Below are 20,777 nucleotides of genomic sequence, written 5' to 3'. Positions count from 1 at the left end.
GCCTCACTGGGCGTCATTTTGGGTCGATATTTCTTGATACGTGACTGGTCACAGATAATTTGATGGAAGGGGTGAGACTGGACCAAATGCATGGTTTTCTGTGGTCACAGGCCTGGAAGGAGACTACAGGACATCAGCATCTCCTGGGGGGTCTTCAGAAGAAGAACTTTGCGTTTCGGAAGGACTCTTCATTGGCCATGGCCTTAGAGATGCTGCTTCTGCACGTGTCTCCAGGGGCAGTGGGGTGCTCCGGGCTTCATTCCCCTCGTTCAGGAAAGACCGTTCTCCGAGGGGAGCAGGTGACCTCGGTTAACCCAGGTGTCCCCCCATGAGGGGAGCTGGATGCTTTCCCACGGGCTAGGGGAACGGACGCTTGACTGGGAGGTCAGGTTATCGGGGCTTAGGGACAGAAGGCTTTGGCTGTCCCTCTGGTGGTTTTACAGACTGTGTCCTACTTCTGCAAGGTGGGCTGGCCGCGGGGCTAGGGAAGGCGGGGCAGTGGAGCCCGGTCCTCAGGCCCATCCAAGGGGCTCGTTTTCAGAGGTCTCTGCTTTCTTCCTCCATCTCTGGAGCAGAAAGCAGGCGCCAAAGCAGCTCCTTGGTGGCTGTGGCCATATTTGGGTTTCGTGACCCCACGAGTTGTCTCTGAAATAGCAATCCCTTCCTTCTCTGAGTCGTTTAAAAAAATTAGGTGGGGTCATTCAGATGTCTATGCTGAAATTCATAGCCATCATGACTCTCAGATGGGAAGTTCCATGAAAACCCCTGGCCTAGACCAGCACGACCCCTAGCGGGTCAGGAGGAGAGAGGACTGTCAGGGGAGGGAGAAGGTGCAAACTGCTTTTCATAGCAGTCAGGGGGCGCCGGACTGGAGCCTCCGAGCCCACTGCCCTCAGATCAGCCAGGACACCCTCCTCTGTCTTCTGTTTGCGCAGGTCCTCAGCCAGGGTTCCGACTTGGTCCACACCAGAGAGACATGCCTATCTGAACACGCAAGAGTGTAGACACGCCTTCTTCTGTGCATGAGAGTGCAGATGTGCCTACCTGTGTACACGAGTGTGAGGAGGCACCTACCTGTGTGCACGAGAGTGCAGATGCACCTACCTGTGTGCAAGAGAGTGCAGACGCACCTACCTGTGTGCAAGAGAGTGCAGATGTGCCTACCTGTGTGCACGAGAGTGCAGATGCACCTACCTGTGTGCAAGAGAGTGCAGATGTGCCTACCTGTGTGCACGGGAGTGCAGATGTGCCTACCTGTGTGCATGAGCGCAGATGCACCTACCTGTGTGCATGAGAGTGCAGACGCACCTACCTGTGTGCACGAGAGTGCAGACGCACCTACCTGTGTGCAAGAGAGTGCAGATGTGCCGACCTGTGTGCATGAGAGTGCAGATGTGCCTACCAGTGTGCATGAGTGCAGATGTGCCTACCTGTGTGCATGAGCGCAGATGCACCTACCTGTGTGCACGGGAGTGCAGATGCACCTACCTGTGTGCAAGAGAGTGCAGATGTGCCTACCTGTGTGCACGGGAGTGCAGATGTGCCTACCTGTGTGCATGAGCGCAGATGCACCTACCTGTGTGCATGAGAGTGCAGACGCACCTACCTGTGTGCACGAGAGTGCAGACGCACCTACCTGTGTGCACGAGAGTGCAGACGCACCTACCTGTGTGCATGAGAGTGCAGATGTGCCTACCAGTGTGCATGAGCACAGATGCACCTACCTGTGTGCATGAGAGTGCAGACACGCTCACTCTCCTCTCTGCCCCGCACACTGTTAAGGCTGATTTCATATTCAGTAGCTGGGTACAGCTTGGTGATGGTGAATTCTGTCACAGTGTTGGGCACCACTGAGCTGTCCAGCCGCCCCACTGAGGAAGAGCAGAAGCCACAGTTAACATTCGGTGGAATCACTTATCAACACAGCTCACAGTACAGTCCACATAGGAGCTGCTGTAGCGCTTGGCCAGGAAGCATGGATAGATGCAGGGCCCAGCACTCAGGGGGGAGGGACGAGAAGGTCCACGGGCTGGGAATGTTGAGCTTGGAGACCTCGCATGCTGGCTCCGCCCCTCATTTTATAGGCTCCTTGGAGCAAAGGAAAACGAACTACTCATTAGGTGGTCTTCTAGCAAACTGGTCTTTTTAAAGGCAGTGTAGCCCTGGCCGGTTTGGCTCAGCAGTTAGAGTGTTGGCCCGCGGACCAATGCATCTCAGGTTCGATTCCGGTCAAGGGCACGTACCTCGGTTGCAGTTCATCCCCAGCCCCAGTCAGCTCTTGTGGGAGGCAACCAGTCGATGTGTCTCTCTCACATAGATGTTTCTCTCTCTCTCCTTCCCTCCCACTCTATCTGAAGATCAATAGAAAAATCCTCGGGTGAGGATTTAAAAAATAAAATAAAAATAGAGGCAGTATAGAGGGTCTAGCTGCACAGAGTAGTTCACACAGACCAGAGACTCAGTAGCTTGGAAACTGCCCCATCTCCTCAGGGGACGTGAGTGTGTCCTCCACCAGCAGGACCTGGTGGGACGCAGGTGAGGTCTGCGCCACTTCCTCTGACTCACAACTCAGCCCGAGTGGCAGAAATCGGGCCGCCCTCACCGCGGTTCCCGCCAAGCCCCTGGTTCTGCGGGGTCTCCAGGCGCCCGCCTGCTCCCAGGGCTCTGGTCTTAGACCTCACTGTCTCAGGAGCGTGCCCACGGCCTGGCTCTCGGCAGATCTTTCGGGCTCCTCGTGCCTCACTGCAGCGGCTGGGTGACAGGGACCAGTGACCCTGCCGGTGACAGCCTGCCCTCGGGGCCGTGCGGCTCAGCCTCTCCGAGAGGAGCTGGGGAGTGTGGGCCCTGAGCGCTCCTCACCCACCCACTGTCACGCTGATGGGACGTGCCGCGGAGGAGGACGAAGCGCAAGCCTGAGGTGACATGACTCTCCTCCCGAAACCACCTCGACCCAGCTCCAATCCACTCATCTCTGAGAAATCAAAAGGCGTGATCACCTTGTGTTGGCCGATACGAGACGCGGTAGTAATCAAACGATGCGACAGGAGGGCTCCAGGACACCACCACTGAGTCCTTGGTCACGTTGCTAATTGTGATGTCTTTGGGGGGGTCAATTCCTACAAGGCAGCCGGTGGTTGTGGGAAACAGACAGAAAGCACAGAGTGAAAAAGAAATTCCTGTCCCTGGTTTTATGTGGACCAGGAGCTCATGGTGTCTCAGACCTTACTGTGTACTGAACACCATGGTCAGGCTGAAGTCTCACCTACAGCCTCAGGGGTGTGTCCCAAGCCACATTCCTGGAGGGTATTTGAATGATACAAAGTGTCTGCGCAGCAGCTGATACCTTCCTGAAGGCCAGCTGCGAATTCCTTGAAGTTTGCATGTTTCGTTTTGAACTAGGAGTTCACATGGGCATTTTCTCTTGGGCAAACCCACCTTCTCTTGGGCAAACCCAGCTCCATCTACATCCCTAATTTTTTTGGCAGCCACTTTTGGTTCAGTTTGGAAAAACTGCCTATTGAGGGATCTCAGAGAACAAGTCCAGAACAAATCCACTTTCCTAAACAGTTTTCCATTTTTACTGCGTGCTGTATTTTACTGCGCACTCGAGAACCACAGGGTGGAAGCCAGCGTGTGTTGACCCCGCCGGTCCAGCTATGAGATTCGGAGGAAGTACCCGTTGCTTCAGTGAGCAGCCACGAGATGGCTCTTCAGGACAGAAACAGGCATCTCCTCACTGTAGAAGGGTTTCCTCCTGGAGACCAGCTCTCTCCGGGGCTTTCTCCTCGCTCGTAGTGGGAGGACCCCTGGACCAACACATTTAAGCCCTGGCCTCCTCAAGACATTGGGTCCACCCTACTTTCTAAATGGAAGTTTCCCAACTTGTGCGTTTCATACGACTGCGGGAGCAGTGGTTTTCCCAGCAGCTCACAGACCCTCCTTAGCCAAACGAGACCGCCTCCCCCTCCTTGGGCGTTTCCCTTTGTAAATGGCATTGACTCGTGCTCCACCGCTTTCTGTAAAGTCGTCCGGCCTCACCTGTGGTGATGGAGCCCACGATGGGCTCAGAGGTCACGGTGCCGTGCACCGCCACCAGGTTCACGATGTACTCGGTGGCCGGCTGCAAGCCCATCAGGACGGCATGCCTCTTGGTGGCATCCAGGGAGACCTCTGTCATGTCTTCCTCTTCATCCCGGGGGCTGTAGTTCAGGATGAGTCTGTCTGCCGGAGGGGATGGGTCACTCCAGGTGATGTTCACGCTGGAGGAGGTCACGTGAGAAAAGTGCAGATGCGAGATGGGGCGGAAGCCTGGAAAGCAGAGCAGATGGACAGTTGTGAGACACACGTGCGGTGGGGGCGGGGCTCCTGGAGAGCAGAGCAGATGGACAGTTGTGAGACACACGTGCGGTGGGGGCGGAGCTCCTGGCTGGAGGAGCCTTCTGATTGCAGGGACCTGCTTTCCTTGGACCACACCTTCCCGGGCGGAGCCAGAAGCTCTACGTCTGCGCACTCCAGTCCTGTCCACTCTCCTTTCTCCAAGCCCTTGGGAGGGTCAGCCAGTGTTACCTCTGTGGCTTATTCATAGTAAGATCCACGAGCTAAAACCTCTATCCTGAAGGGAATTGCACATGATCCCATGAGTCTTCTGCATGCCCACTGACGTGGTGCAGGTAGGGAAGGACCGATGGAATCAGCCACCCTGTCTGGGCTATGAAACCAGATACAAATTTTCAGACATGTAGGTGGCCTACTTCACCTCTCTCCTTTGCTTCCAACCTTTCCCTCTTGATGACTTATCAGTGCCCCCTCTGTCTGTTCTTTCCCTACCCACATTCCTCCTTGCTCTCAAGGAAACGGGGCAAGAGCCTGGACGGCCTGCTCACACTGAGATCCGCGGATCCCTGAACCCAGCGGCATTGCGCTGCCTGGTACCTGTGAAGGCGTCCACGGTGGACTCCAAGCTCTGCTGCCGACCTCGCTCCGCAGTGACCGAGATGATGTACTCTGCCCCGGGCTCCAGATCGGTCAGGGTGTACGAGGTCCTGTCCCTGGGCACGGTGACTTCTGAGGCGATCCCAGAGGATGGGGTGAAGGTAATCCGGTAGTGGTCAATGGGGCCGCTGGCCTTGGTCCAGATGAGGGAGATGGAGGTCTCCGAGGAGGCTGTCACCATGAGGTCTCGAGGACTGTCAAGTTCTGTGGGTAAACATAAGGAGCCCATTCTGCACAGGTGCCACAGGCTGGCCATGAGGATCAGCCTGTCGTTGCTGACGCTCGGCTCATATCTCGTGAAGCACCTTCCCTGGAAAGGGGGTCGGGGGCTCGGCAAACAGATGGACAATCTGCAGAAAGGTGTTATCAGCTGGCTGCGGACTGTCAAGCTCTCCAAATTCACTGCCTCCCGGCCTTTCTCAGTCAACCAATCAGGGCAAAACGGGAACGACAGGCGGGGCCGGGCCACTCCTGGCCACGGTAGCTCCCTCCGTTCCCAGGGCCATTTGGACTGACCTGGCCACGGCTGTGCGGGCAACGAGACCCGAGGCCTCCTGGGGACCCATGTCCATGTGGTTCTCTGGTGAGGTTGTCTATGCTCAAGCCAGGACTTGTACCTAAGGGACTGGAGTGACTTGGAAATTCACCCAGGACGTGGAAGTACAGTGCTGGGTCCAGAGTAGGAAGGGTCTCGAGTGGACCTTTCCATTGCTCTTAGATTTCATAGGTCATCTCCAAGTCTAGACCTTCGTCCCTCTGGCCTTTCTGAGGGCTTCTGTGGTACTCCGTAAGGGACACCACCTTCTGCCTGCTGCGGGGTGATCGAGAAGAAATATGACCTGCTATGATGCCGACTTATTTGGGATTTTTCATCTCTGCTCTGGACGTGTCTGGACAGCCCCTTAGACTACGGAAGACCACGCCCAGATCTATGGGGAAGAGGGCGGGACCCCGTCCTGGACGTCAGTGTCAGGGGTTAGACACGGAATCAAATTGCCACCAGGAGGACGTTGTTCCCAGGCCGAGAGCTGTGGCCCAGGGACCTGCTCACTGGGAGCGTTGCCTCCACGGCTTCTCGGGGTCCCAGGCTGCCTCGGTCTAGTCCTGCACCAAGTCTCCCACTCACCGGTCCTGGCATTCATAGTGGCTGGTATGCTTTGCTGAGAGTTCATGACAGCGGATATTCCAACCCCATACTCAGTGCCAGGTACCAGATCTGTCGGTAGATACAGAAACACACGTCAATGAAGGGGTTGCTGTGGGGCAGCCAGAGGGTGTGCACCCCCACCCCGTGTGGCTCTAGTGCAGGCGAAGCAACAAACCCCCCCCGCCCCGCGTTGAGTCGGGCAGAACCCGCCAGGCCTTGCTGACCAGGCTCGCTTGCAGGGGTGGATTAGCATCAGCCTTTATCCCTTCCTCAACCCAGCCCCGCCCACTTCCTAACCCTTAGCTCTTGTCTCTCGGACACGTCCATGCTAGTGGAGGTGAACTTCGAAGTCGGACCGAGTTTGAGGTCTGCCCTTTAATATTCAGGCTCTGCCACTTTCCACTTGGGTAACTTTGATTCCTTAACGTCTCTGAGCGTCAGTTTGTGTAGAAGGGGGTGAATGATAGTATCCGATGCAGAGGGTCCCTGGGAGGATGCGATGAACCCATGTGGATAAAGTACCGTGCCTGGCTCAATGTGACAGCAGCTAATATTCTTCTTCCCTCGCTCACAGAAATTCCAGGTCTCTGAGTCATTTTCTCTGTGTTCCCCAGGCCGGTACAGGTTGGTCCTCAGCACACCTGCTGATGGTGCTGATGAAACCAGAGACTCAGGGAGTCCAGGTGTCAGCAGGGCCCTGGTCCTGGCAGGGCTGAGCACCTGTCGCTGATTGATGGGCTGATTGTGATGCCCTAGATCTGTTCAAAGCACACATTTATCTCCGTCACAAGTCCCAGGTACATCCTTGGTTGGAAAAATTAGATTACCTCTGGGACATAAACTACTTTTCCCAGGCAACTGATTGAGACCTTCAGTTGCCTATAAAGAAGCAGAACTTCTCCGACGTGGATGAAGGGTGATGGAGTGAGGGAGGCAGACAGAAATTACATGTTGCCAAGCGGATCTAACATGTAGTGTTTTCATCTGAGTGTCTTATTTATGAAGCTTAAATGAAATCTTCAATAATTTACAGTGGAATCATCTTCTTCCAGAAAATCGTGGGGCAGAATTTCAAGGGCTCCGTTCCCCGGTCCTCTGTCGGGGGCGCGGGGACGTGGGACCCACGTCACAGGCCCCTGCCTGCGCTTTCATTCCGGGTGTTCTCCGCCCGCAGGTACGACGGACGCGGTTCTGCCAGAAGAAACGTATCCGAGCCGCATCCAGGACGTTCCTACATCTGCGCTCGGAGACCCCCAGGGACTTCTCATGTTCTGGAGATCTCCTTGCTCTCTGCAATGCTCCCTTTATCTCTCCTCCGGCTCCTGGGAGGGCAGCAGAGGAACGGCCGATCCCTTTCTAGCGTTCGCGCAGGAAACGCTGTAGGAAACCGCCAGTCTCCACTTCTTACAGAACCTCCTTTGTTCAGCTTGGCGTCGGGCTGCCCTGCTCTCTGTGTGCCCAGCCTCCCCTGACTCCCCGGCGCTTGGTGCACTCACTCTCCAGGCGTTACTGAGAGGCTGGGAACCGGGACACCAGGGTGGGCTGAATGGGCATCACCCTTAATGAGACTGGAAAAAGTCTGTACTGAAGAAGGAAACTATTATTTCTCGAGCACCTGTACTGTGCCAAGCTCTGAGCTGCAATAGGTGGTCTAGAAGAATGACGAACAGGGCAGGAAGGAGGGAGAAATAAAGTTCGAAGAATTTCTCAGTGTCTGATGGTCAAGGATACTGTCATTAACGACAGTTTCTTAGAGCCCTGCAAGGCCCCTCATCGCATTCCCCCGAGCTCTGCTGGGAGGGGATTGCTGCTGAGCAGGCAGAGGCTCAGAGGGGCTCCTTCCTTGACCAAGGCCACAAAGCTCAGGTACAGTAAACGGGGCTTGGAACCCAGGTCCTTTGTTTCTTCTCCACTCCCATGTTCTACAGGACACCCCGCCTCAGGTGGTTCCCACCTGCCTCTCCTGGTTCCCGCGCCCAGCTCTTCAACAGATTAGGACACACACCTCCTGTGCCAGGTCTATGAGGCGGGGGTGGGGTGGGGGTGCGGAAACCTCTGCCCTTCGCCTCCTCTGCTCCACTTGGGTCTCTGCAGCCCCGTCCCCACCTTTCAGCCCCTGGAAGGTGGCGCCCTGTTCAGAGGGTGCCTTACTGAAGTGACCACTTGGGGTCACTGTGACTTTGCCCACAGGAGGCTGAGCACAGTCTGGCCTGGGCCCCAGGCCCGTTGCCCGACTCCTTCTCTGGTGCCCGGGCTGGTGCTTGTGCCTGGCACGTCCGGGGTGCAGAGAGGCTGGAACGAACAGGTTCCTTGGTCAGCCCTGGCGTGCCAGGTGGACCCCTCCGGGAGTCCCGGATTCCTTCACAGAAAACCCCCTGTGGACAAGCACCTCTCCGGGCTCTGCGCCCGCGGGAGCCCCCTTCTCACCGGGAGCCGCCCCAGGGGAGCGTGGATTCGGTAGAGGTCTTTGCTCCGCAGCCAGAGGGCGGCAGCTCACAGCCTGACGGGGCAGACAGAGCGTGTGGTGTGTGTCTGGCTGTATGTAGGTCTTGGTTTTCTTGCAATCCTGCGTGGTACCACGGTGCCCCTGGGTTTCCCAAGCCCTGTTGGTAGTTTTTCTGATTAGCATCTGGTGGATGGGATCGAGGCAGTGAACACGCAGAGAGGCAGGTGGGTGTCCCGTGGGGTGGGTGAGGATGTGGGGACCGGCCTGGGAGGACTGGCTTGGAGCCCTGTGCTCACTGGCCCTACGGACCAGCTCCCTTTGCCCTTCTCCTGCCTACGAGGTTCTCAAACGTGGGCTCCTGCTTGTGGGGGCGGCCAGGGAGTGTAGACAGCCAGGAGGACCCCTTTCCCTTTTCTTGGCAAAACACCACAGCTTTTGGCCTTCCCAAGACTGGGTTTGGGGAGTCACCTCCGAGGCGGGGCGTCTGCTCCCCAGCCAAATTCCAGTCCAGGGCGGGCTCTCCTCTCTCCTCTCTTCCTTCTCCTCTCCCTCCCTCCTTCCTTCCCTCCCTCCCAGGAGTTTTCTCTGTGGTTTTCACTTTGCATCGCTACCCGGGAACATGTGGTGCAGTCCCTGGTAGGTGCTGCCAATTCCAACCTCAAGGTCCCCCGATGAGCCTATAAAGCACATGTCTCTTGGGGACCCCTGAGGGACTCCAGGTACACAAGCCAAGCAGACATCACCCGGGCTGCAAGGCTGAGCTGAACAAGACATCGTTAGGGACACAGAAGCCGCCAGAATGAAGAAAAAATCACCGCGGACCCAAAGTCTCTTGTCAGAAACAAACTCACACTCCAGTGGGGATTCACTGGGCGTTGCCTAGAGACGAAGATGGAAGGAATGTTTGGTGCGTGGTGCCCAGCCTGGCCTCTGCGTTGCAAAGGCCGAGGTCTGTGAGGGGGCGGCTGGGTGGGGGGTGCATGCTGTGAGCCCCTAGCATGACTCAGAGACCCGGAGAGTCAGGAAGGGCCTGGACTCCACAACAAGGCGGGAACGGAGGCCACAGAGACAAGGGCTCCTGCAGGGAATAGCAGATACAGGTGCCAGAGGGCTCTCAGGGCTTAGGGTCAGGGTGAGAATAACGGGGTGTGAGCTTGTAGCAGGGAAGGGCCAGAAAGCCATGGATCCGGGTCTGAGCTTTGTGGGGATCAGAATCAACCAAAGGTCCAGTGGCTATTGAATGCGCCCTTGGCATTGGTCTCCGTCCTAAGTGCTTATATATACGGACGCACATGCTTCCCTTGAGCCTCATCAACCCTCGGGGAGTGCAGGTGAGGTCCCCCGGGCCGGAAACTGGAAGGAGTCTGCCCGGGGACACGCATCTGTGAAGTGGGTCTCAAACCCAAGGGGGTGACTTCAGAAGCCGTCTCGAAATGAGTGCTTCCTACCCACTCATGTGCACACAGGCCACCTGGGCTCTCCTAGAATGTGGGCTGATTCGGTGGATCTGGGAGGAGAGGCCCTGACATCTCCCGGGCGAACCCCTTGCTGCGGATCCCCACACCCCACTCTCAGAAGCAAGGTTCTCCACTCTGCCACGTGGATTCAAAGAGGTCATCCTAAACCATCCATCAGCTCACAGGCCTCTCCCTCCTCCCCTTCCTCCAACTCCTTCCCCTCTCCCCCGGCCCCCAGCACCATCATCAGCCTACGGAGTAGCTTGCTGTGTTAGAAGTGCTATCTGAAACTCACTGAACACATGATCTCATTACAGCCTCATCATGATGCTGTGTGGTGAGTGGTATCATCCCCATTTCACAGATGGTGCAACAGAGGCCTGGAAGGGTGAAGTCAAGGGCCCCAGATCACACCAGGAGCGGCCGAGCCTGGGTGCAGAGTCCCAAGTCCTGGCTCTTATTCCATGCTCCACAGAGCAGAGCTTCCAAAGACAACGGGGAGGGGGCAGAGGGGTGGGACCTCCTGCTGGGAGCCCCGATTATTATGAGGAGGGGCTAGGGAGGGTGGCAGTGGGGAGCATTGGAGTTTCCCAAGAGGGATTGCTGCAGGTGAGCCTGGAGTGAGGACCCCTCCCACCCTGGCCAGGGTCTTGTTTTATAAACCCAAACAAACAACATGTCTGGAACCAGGGAAAAAGGGGGCCCTTGGGAGCTATAAACTCTTGTCTTCAGCATCCAAGTTGGAGAGTGAGGGCAAAAACACAACTGTTTAGACCTGGGATCAAGCTTCTCCCTTACTGTGCCTCCCTTTCGTCAAGGTCCTTTCTTCTGTACCCCCGTGCCCCGCCAGTGCGGGAAAGCCAACAGTCCTTGTAATGTGCATCTCAGCAAGTACTGACATACTTGACTTCCTTATGTGCCTGTAAACTCTTCTCAAGTCACAGAGAGCCATTTGCCTTTATAAATCTCCCAGCAGTGAGCTCCCTGGGATAATTATGCGTAATATATATTTGTAGGTTAATTTCATCAGCCCAACTCTAATAAAAAAGAATCGACCTATCCAAGCCCACTTCTCAATAATAATTTTTCCTTTCCTTATAAGCCACTGACGTTCCGACTGTCCCTTGCATTCTATTTTTTTTAATAGCAGCAGCAGGGAATGGGAGGCTTTTGACTGGGCCTCGGGACTACCTTTGAGTCACAGCCCTGCCCCTTGCTAGCTTTGGGAACTTGGGCAAACTTCCAAATGCCCCGAGCCTCAGTTTCCTCATCTATAAAATGGGCATGCTAACATCCCTCGTGAGGTGTTGTGAAGGTGGAATGAGCTGTAACTCTGTCTGGAATAATACTGATGCTCAGTGAAGGGAGAGTCTTTGTTCCCCTTGGGAGAGGGAAATAATGACCAGGATGTGACTGGGTTCTTCTCTCTCTCATGATTTTATGGTGTATCCGCCATCCGAACAACCAGCCATCATCCCTGGAAATTGCTGATTGCTAAACCAGCCGGAGGCTCTAGGCAGGGGTGGGCTGCCCTTCGAATTAGTTCCCCCCTGTATCATTTCAGCTCTTCGGTGTAGCTTTAATTTTTGTGAATGTCTCCAGCTCACTGTAAAGGCCCTTCCGCCAGCTGGTCTGCTCCTGCTACATCTAATTCACCCCCATTAACCTGCTTGGTCAGCATATCCTTCCAGCTCCTGGCTGTGTTTTAGGGAGTGCGTCTGCCTGGAAAAAGCATTTATTATATTTACTTTAACTGGCCTCATTTGGCAAGACGGTCTGGGCTTTCAGTCCAGGAGGAACACAGCTCCGAGGACACTGCCCTTGTTTGCCGTGCGCACTCCTCGCTCGTCCCCCTTGTCTGCTAGGAGGGCGGATGCTTCTCCGGAAGCCGAGGAGCCGGACAGAGTCTCCGGGGGCGGGCGCGGTGGGGGCCCTGGTCCGTGGCTGCTCGGCACTGTCTCCATGTAAAACGTGTCCTGCACTCCGGTCACCGGCCTTTCGGGGAGGTCCTCCAGGCAGGTCTTCTTGGATGGGTGTGTGCGAGGCCCCAGGGGGACAGGGAACGCTCCCCGGCCAGGCATCCGGGTGACCGGCTCAGTCCGCGCTGCCATCATCTCTCCCGCTGACTCCACAGCCTTGTGACAAGTCTCCGCCTCTGGCCTTGCCCCCTCGTCCCTGCTCCACGCTGCGCACACAGCCAGGGACCACGTCACCTTGTGGAAGCGCCTCCGTGACTCCCACTCCCCTCTGTGCAGGCGCCTGCGGCCTGACCGAGCTCACCTTCCGCTGGCCTCCTGTCTATGCCCGGCACAGGGACAGTCACACGTTCATTCACTCATCCAGCTGGCCGGCCATCGCTTATCTAGAACCGAGTAAGTGCTGGACACTGTGCTGGACACGGGGCCAAGGACGAGCAGGCACTAACAGGGTCCACTCCCCACAGAACTTTAGGCTGAGGGTGGACACCGGCGATCGAAGCATCACGCCACCAGCGTGCAATGACAGACAGGGGCGCTGGGAGGTGAGCGGTAACCAGGGAGAGGGGCTGCAGGCCAGAGGGCGTGACCTCGCCCGGGAACCAGGCAGGCTCCCTGAGATGTTACCAGGGACGGATAGCTGAGCGGGAAGCAGACGGAACGCGGTGACAGGGTAGTGGCGAGCCTGACAGGCGGCAGCGGGAACAGCGTGTGAGCGAGGACAGGAGGGAGGGACAAGGTGTCTGAGGCGCTGGGAGAAGCACACCTGTGGGCCTGGAGCCCAGGGAGCATCAGGGGACGTGGCAGGAGGGGAAGCTGGGGAAGATGGCAGGAGGACCAGGCAGGCTGCGTGGGCTCTGCTAAGGTTTGGGGCTTATCCCAAGAGCAAGGGAAGTCCCTGAAATGTAAGCACCTGGGGTGCAGAATCAGAAATGCAAGACAAGACGTGGGAGGGGCTTATGCCAGGTGGGGCATGCATGGAGAGCAGTAGACAAGGAGGGCTGGGCACCTCAGAGGCTGAGTGAGTGGCATTGCTGTGGCTGGATGTGGGTGTGGGGCTGGATGTGGGTGGGGGGCTGGATGTGGGTGGGGGCTGGATGTGGGTGGGGGATCTGGATGTGGGTGGGGGCTGGATGTGGTTGGGGGGCTGGATGTGGTTGGGGGGGTGGATGTGGTTGGGGGATCTAGATGTGGGTGGGGCCTGGATGTGGGTGGGGTCTGGATGTGGGCGGGGTCTGGATGTGGGTGGGGGTCTGGATGTGGGTGGGGGCTGGATGTGGGTGAGGGCTGGATGTGGGTGAGGGCTGGATGTGGGTGGGGGGCTGGATGTGGGCGGGGCTGGATGTGGGCGGGGGCTGGATGTGGGTGGGGGGCTGGATGTGGGTGGGGCTGGATGTGGGTGGGGGGCTGGATGTGGGTGGGGGCCGGATGTGGGTGGGGGCCTGGATGTGGGTGGGGGCTGGATGTGGGTGGGGGGCTGGATGTGGGCGGGGGCTGGATGTGGGCGGGGGCTGGATGTGGGTGGGGGCTGGATGCGGGTGGGGGCTGGATGTGGGTGGGGGCTGGATGTGGGTGGGGGCTGGATGTGGGTGGGGGCCTGGATGCGGGTGGGGGCTGGATGTGGGTGGGGGCTAGATGTGGGTGGGGGCCTGGATGTGGGTGGGATGTGGGTGGGGGCCTGGATGTGGGTGGGGGCTGGATGTGGGTGGGGGCCTGGATGTGGGTGGGGGTGTGGATGTGGGTGGGGGCTGGATGTGGGTGGGGGTCTGGATGTGGGTGGGGGCTGGATGTGGGTGGGGGGCTGGATGTGGGTGGGGGCTGGATGTGGGTGGGGGCTGGATGTGGGTGAAGGGCTGGATGTGGGTGGGGGGCTGGATGTGGGTGGGGGCTGGATGTGGGTGGGGGGCTGTATGTGGGTGGGGGCTGGATGTGGGTGGGGGCTGGATGTGGGCAGGGGAGAGCTGCCGACTCAGGGCTCACTCACCGGAGAGGGTGGCTCTGCTGGTGGGACCGACGCTCTTGGGGACCAGCAGCTCGTGGTACTGCTCCCCCGCCAGGGTGCTGTACACAACCTTGTATTCCCGAACTTCCGCTTCACTGTTGTCCCACTCGAGGGCAAGGCTGGTGGCGGTGCGGGAGCCGACCCGCAGGTTCTTGGGGGCGTCAATCTCTAAAAAGAGTCAGACATCACCCGGATCACACAGGATCACGTGTGCTGGTCATGCATCTTGAACACCAGCAAGCTTTTCGGGGACAGCTCCCACTCCCAAGGCTCCGCCTCACGTGTGAGGGACCCTGGAGCTCCCCTTGGCCAGGTTGGCCACGAAAGATTCGTGGGGAGTTTGGAGAGTTTTACTGAGGAGTTAGCTATCAACCCTTCCCCCTTCCCCTGGGTCCGTTCAGAATGTCCGGCAGAATTCTAGAAATTTAAACAGAACCAGCTTGTATCGAGCCTGGGGAGGAAGGTGGGTGGGGGTGTCTTAGGTCTGGGGTGCAGTGAAATGGTTTGTTTCCCTGGGTCTTGAAGCCTGACCTCTGGGGAGGGCAGCTGAAGGGCGCCCCCTCTGGTGGGAGCTGGGCTGGGCCCTGCAACTGGTGGGTGAGCCAGGGCCCGGGCAAGGACAGATATCCAGTAGGGCCCAGGAAGGGACCTGTGGCTCTGGACTCTGGTAACAGCCGTATCTAAACTCTAAAATGTAAAGTGGTCCGGCCATGTTCCTGCTGAAAACCTGCCTCTTGCTTCCTGTTAGACCCCTGGTGGTGGCCTGCAGGCTCAGCATGCTCAGGCCCCACCTGCCCTCAGACATCACGTTGGAACACGCCCCCTTATTCACTGCGCCCCAGCCGCACTGCCTGTGTCCCCTCCCCACAACACATCGAGTTGATTCCCGTCCCGCCCCCAAGGCCTTTGCATTGGCTGCTGCTTATGGACTGTGCTCTTCCTGGACCCTCACCTGGCTTAGGTCACTGAGGGCTTGATTAAAACTTCACCTCCTCTGAGACATGTTTCTGAACTGCTCGGCATAATATCACGACTGGAACAGCCCTGGGTGCTTCTTTCCTTCCTCCTTGTCCAGGTTCCGCCCCCGGATCATGTCTCCGGAGAGCTGGGATCATGCCCATCTCGTTCATGCGGTGGCCTCGGTGCACAGGGCAGTGCTTGGCACCCAGCAGGTGTCCAGTGAGGACACGTGAAGCGACGGCATGGATATCGGCAATTCTCTGTCTTTCTTGATCCCTTAGAGCCACTAGAAAAGTCTTGTTAAGTGCTCCGGCCGTGGGCTCTGAAGGATGCCTGGGGGGAGGTGGTTCAGGGAAAGGAACCGCTTGGCCTGGAGGCGGCCGGTCCTGGCCGGGTGGCAGGCGCCATCCACGTTGACCTTGTAAGGGAATCCCAGCGTGCAGTCAGTGTGGAGCAGGTCGTGGCTCCAACTGCTGTGACTTGGGCCCTTGCGTTAGTTCCCTGGGGCTGCAACAATAGAGTGTATTGTCCTTGGACTGGAGTCTGAGATAGGTATTGGCGGGGTTGCTTCCTTCTGAGGACTGGGAGGGAGGATCTGTTCCGTGCCCGTCTCTGGTGGTTCGCTGGCAACCACTGGCATTCGTTGGCTTGTAGAGAATCACCCCAGTTCCTGCCTCATCTTCACGTGGTGTTCTCCCTCTGCATGTCCATCTCTGCATCCAAATTCCCCCTTTTTGTAAGGACACAGTCATATTGGAATAAGGTCCTGATGACCTTCTCTTATTTGATCACCCAAACAAGGTCATATACACAGGTACTGAGGGTCAGGGCTTCCATATCTTTGTAGGAGATGCAATTCAACTCATAAGAGCATTCAGGAGGGGTCTGGGCATTCGGGTTACAGCAGGTGCCTCTGGTTGGCCAAGGTGGCTGGCTGGGGGCAGTGTCCTGATGGATGTGTTCAGAGAGAAGGGTCCCGGGGCAGAAAGGGCCCCAGGACCTCCCTGGAACTGCAACCAGAGCTGTGGCGGGGCAGGGAGGGTGTGGAGATGGCCCCGGGCTTCCTGGGGCTGCTCGCTCTCCCTGCGGGCCTCGCGGAGCTTCCGCCAGGGCTCTGCGTTTTCCGAGCCGCTCTAAGACCCAGGCAGAAATCCCACTCGCCACGCAGGGAGCAAATCTCTGTTTTAATTGTCTGTGCAATTAGTGCACGCCTGGTGTTGAAACCATCACCTGGAAAAGCACTTTGGCTAATGTGAATTTAAGCGGAGTTCGGAAATGACGGAGGGCCCTACCGAGAGGGTCCGGGCACCTCATCATTCAACCGGCACCTGCCAACCCCCCGCCGGGAGGGCTCGTCGGCAGAGCTGCTCACATCTGCGCACCCCCACGCCCCTCGCCCGGTGGCAGAGCGGGGCAGGCTGAGGCCTAACAGCTGCCAAACCGCCGGGCAACCCGAAGCAGGTTCACGCGGCAATGAACCGGAACTCAGGGGGCTCCGCGAGGCAGAGCGCCATCGTCTTGGTGGGAGTTTTTCTGGGCCACCAGCCAATCCGGCCTCCATCTTGTACCCTAAACATGAAGCATGGGCCTGCCCCTGCTGCTCAAGGGTGCTCACCCCCTTTTCTGCCTTTTCGAACCCCTTATCTGAGCAAAGCACAAAGAAACCGCTTTTCGAACAAAATCCATTTTACATTTTAAAGAGAATGCAGGACTTGTGGGCCACGGGGGACCCCACAACCTGAGCAGGTGGTGTGGTGGACGGGCGAGGGGTGGGGTAGGAAAGGCCGACCTTGAACTCGCCACAAAGGGTCACTGTGTGAAGCTGCTCCCCCCGCGAGGCCCTGAGCAGTTCTGGGGAAGTGAGGGAGGAGAAGGGAAGAGAATGGACAGAATGCAGTGTCTTCATTTTTAAAGGCGTGTCCCCAGTCCCCGGGCTGCCACGGGGTGTTCAGATCCGACTGGCGCCCCGGTGGGGTGGAGCCCAGGCCAGGGGCCAGAGGGGGAAGCTGAGGTTCTCCTTTGGAAGCAGACTCTGCCGTCGCACGTCGTTGATGTCCACACTGCTCCTTTCCATAGGGAATCTTGCTCCCCTCCCTATGTGTCCTGCTGTGGAGGGGCCCACGGTGAGACTCCCGGCCTTGGGTTTAGCCGGAGGGGGGAGACTAGCCTGGTGGTGAGCTTTGCATCAGGACCTGGGCACGGCCCTTCTGGTCCCCTCTCCTGTGGGAGCTGCTATGCCCTGGAGTCAGGCCTCCGTTCCTCTGTGCTGTAGTCCGAACCTGAGGAGGCCCCCAACTTCTACCATAAGGGGGGCCTGCCCAAGTCCACAGGGGGTCAGTCTGCCAGCCTCTCTGGCTCTAACTGTAAGCTACATGCTCCCATCCAGGGGCATTTGGCCTCCATCTGCCCCATTCTTTGCCTTATTAACAGGTGGGGGATGGGGATGCTCTGTATCAAACCTTCCCGAAGCCCCTCACTGCCGACTGCACCTGGGAACAGGTGCCTGGGTGAGTGATCCTCCCTGCATTTGACTCTGTCAGAAGGTGCTGGTTCTGAGACCTCACAGATGCCAGCAGTTTTTTTGATCCCTGGGACAACTTCCAGTCGGCAGAGACATTCCTTGACATGTGACCTCCTCGGGGCGGAGAAGCCATGACTGGAAATCTGGGCTAGATAGAGACTCACAATCTGATCACAGGTCCCTGCGGACCCAGCCAGAGTGCAGGAAGCCTGTCTTTGGATGCTGCCTGTCCTATTTGCCCACTAGCTGACAGCCACGGGCTCCCAGAGAGTCAGGGGGCAGGTCCCTGTGAGGTCGGGCCTTTACCAAATATTGGTGAAGCTCTTTTATTTTATTTATTGTGGACAGTATTACAGATGTCCCCCAAGACCCCCACTGCCCTTAAGTCCCCTGTTCCCAGCCCCTGCTCCACCCTAGGCCTTCACCACACTATTGTCTGTGTCCAGTGGTTATGCATATATGTATAGAAGTTTTTGTTAATCTCTTTCCATCTCCACCCCCTCCCCCTGCCCCAACCACCCTCGGATTTATCAGCAGTCTATGCCTCCCTGCCTCTGGACCTATTTTGTTCGTCAGTTCATTATGTTCATTGGATGTACCAGTCTGAGATTTTACTGCCTATGTCTTCTAGGATTTTTATGGTTTTGGGGCTTACACTTAAGTTTTTTATTCATTTTGAGTTTATTCAAGTGTATGGTGTAAGTTTGTGGTCTAGTTTCATTTTTTTGCATGTACCTGTCCAATTTTCCAACACCATTTATTGAAGAGACTGTCTTTACTCTATTATATGCTCTTGCCTCCTTTGTCAAATATTAACTGACCATAATGATATGGATTAATTTCTGGGGTTTCTGTTCTGTTCCATTGGTCTATATGTCTGTTCTCGTGCCAGTACCAGACTGTTTTGATTACAATGGTTTTGTCGTATAGTTTGATATCCAGTATTGTGATACCTCCAACTTTGTTTCTTTCTCAAGATTGCAGTGGCTATTCGTGGTCTTTTTTGATTCCATACAAATTTTTGGAATATTTGTTCTAGATCTGTGAAATATGCTGTTGGTATTTTTTATTTTTTTTTGAAATTCTCACCTGCTGATAATTTTTCATTTATCTTCAGATGGGGGGGTGGGGGGGGGAGAGAGAGAGAGAGAGAGAGAGAGATCAATGCAAGAGAGACACATCGATTGGCTGCCTCCTATATGACCCCAAACAGGGCTGGGGACTGAAGTGCAACCAAGGTACGTGTCCTTGATCAGAATTGAACCCAAGACTCTTTGGTCTGCACACTCTAACTGCTGAGCCAAATTGGCCAAGGCTGCTGTTGGTATTTTAATAGTTATTGTGTTGAATCTATAGATTGGTTTGGGTAGTATGGACATTTTAATGATGTTAATTCTTCCAATCCATGAACATGGTATATGCTTCCATTTGTTTGTATCTCCCTCTATTTCTTTTTTCAATGTCCTGTAGTTTTTCAAGTACAGGTTTTTTACCTCCTTGGTTAAGTTTATTCCAAGGTATTTTATTTTTTTGTTGTTGCAATGGTAAAATGGGATTTTCTTTTTTTTTTTAGTTTCTCTTTCTGAGAGTTCACTATTGGTGTATAAAAATGCCATCAAGTTCTGGATGTTGATTTTGCTGAATTCATTTATTAATTCTAGTAGTTGTTTGCTGGAGTCTTTAGGTTTTTGTATGTACAATATCATGTCATCTGCAAACAATGACAGTTACACTCCCTCCTTTCCAATTTGGATGCCTTTGATTTTTTTCTTCTTGTCTGATTGCTGTGGCTAGGACTTCCAGTACTATGTTGAATAAAAGTAATGAAAGCAAATATCCTTTTTCCTGTTCTTAAGGGAAACACTTTTAGTTTTTGCTCATTGAGTATAATGTTAGCTGTAGGTTTGACATATATGGTCTTTATTATGTTGAGGTATGATTCCTCTGTTCCCACATTACTGAGAGTTTTTATAAAAAATTGGTACTGGGTTTTGTTGAATGCTTTTTTTTTTTTGGTACCTATTGATATAATCATGTTATTTTCATCCTTCATTTTGTTTATGTGATGTATCATATTTATTGATTTGCAAATATTGTAGCAGGCTTGCCTCCCTGAAATAAATTTCACTTGGTCACGGTGTCTGATCTTTTCAATGTCTTGCTGGATCCAATTTGCTAACATCTTGTTGAGGTTTTTCGCATCTATGTTCATCAGGGATATTGGCTTGTAATTTTTTTTCTATGTGGTATTTTTATCTGGTTTTGAAATTGGAATAATGCTGGTCTTGTAAAAAAGAGCTCAGAAGTGTTTCTTCCTCTTGAATTTTTTAGAATAGTTTGAGGAAGATAGGTATTAGTTCTTCTTTGAATGTTTGGTAAAACTTGCTTGTGAAGCCATCTGGTTGGTCCAGGACCTTTGTTTGCTGGGAGGTTTTTTTTTTTTTAATTACTTCTTTAATCTCATCAGTTGTTATTGGCCTATTCAGATTTTCTGATTCAGTTTTGGAAGATTGTATTTTTCTAGGAATTTGTCCATTTCGTCCAGCTTGTCCAACTTGTTGGCCTATAGTTGTTCATAGTATCTTCTTACAATGCTTTGAATTTCTATGGTGTCCATTGTTACTTTGCCTCTTTCATTTCTGATTTTATTTATTTATTTGGGCTCTCTCTCTTTGTTTCTTGATGAGTCTGGCTACAGGTTCATCAATCTTGTTTATCTTTTCAAAGAACCAGCTCTTGGTTTCATTGATCTTTCGCATTGTATTTTTCAGTCTCTCTGTTGTTTATTTCCACTCTAATCTTTATTAGGGGTTTCAGACTGCATTGCCCAACTGGGCATTCAGAGTCATGGTGTCAGGACCAGGAGTCTGGTGGTGCCAGGTAATATGTGCAGAATTGTGGGGGCAGGTCTGGGAGTCCGGGGACACTGGGTCACTGTGGTGGGGCCAGGCATGCAGGGTCGTGGCAGTGGGGCTGGTCATGACGGTGGGGCCAGATGTGCCAGGTTGCGGCAGTGGGCCCGGGTGTGCCTGGTTGCTGTGGTGGGTCCCAGCAGCTGGGGGCATTGGTTTTCAGCAGCAGGGCTGGTCATGGTGGCAGGGCTGGAGGCGCCAGGTCATGGCAGCGGTCCTAGGCATTTGGGGACGCTGGTTTGTGGCAGCAAGTCTGGACATCTGGGAGTGCTGGGTCTCAGTGGCAGGTCCAGGTGTCCTGGGCACTGGGTAATGGCAGCAGGGCCAGGTGGGCCAGTCTGTCGCCGCTGGGCCATCACAGCTG

General features: G+C 55.2%; 1 protein-coding gene across 1 annotated transcript in view; it reads right to left on the bottom strand.

Moving 5' to 3' along the window:
• The window catches only part of TNR (tenascin R), a 63,121-nt gene that overhangs the window by 21,882 nt on the left and 20,462 nt on the right, over positions 1–20,777 (bottom strand). The window contains exons 7-12 of the mRNA XM_036273134.1: positions 14,003–14,188; positions 6,119–6,208; positions 4,933–5,196; positions 4,039–4,308; positions 2,997–3,116; positions 1,725–1,871 (exon numbers count right to left, since the gene is read on the bottom strand). Of these exons, the coding sequence (XP_036129027.1) occupies positions 1,725–1,871; positions 2,997–3,116; positions 4,039–4,308; positions 4,933–5,196; positions 6,119–6,208; positions 14,003–14,188 (1,077 nt within the window). The remainder of the gene's footprint in view (positions 1–1,724; positions 1,872–2,996; positions 3,117–4,038; positions 4,309–4,932; positions 5,197–6,118; positions 6,209–14,002; positions 14,189–20,777) is intronic.

This window comes from Molossus molossus, unplaced genomic scaffold, assembly GCF_014108415.1.
Source record: "Molossus molossus isolate mMolMol1 unplaced genomic scaffold, mMolMol1.p scaffold_m16_p_20, whole genome shotgun sequence".
Lineage (NCBI taxonomy): Eukaryota > Metazoa > Chordata > Mammalia > Chiroptera > Molossidae > Molossus > Molossus molossus.
Note: the sequence above shows the minus strand (reverse complement) of the source record. Positions and strands in the feature narration are given on the sequence as shown.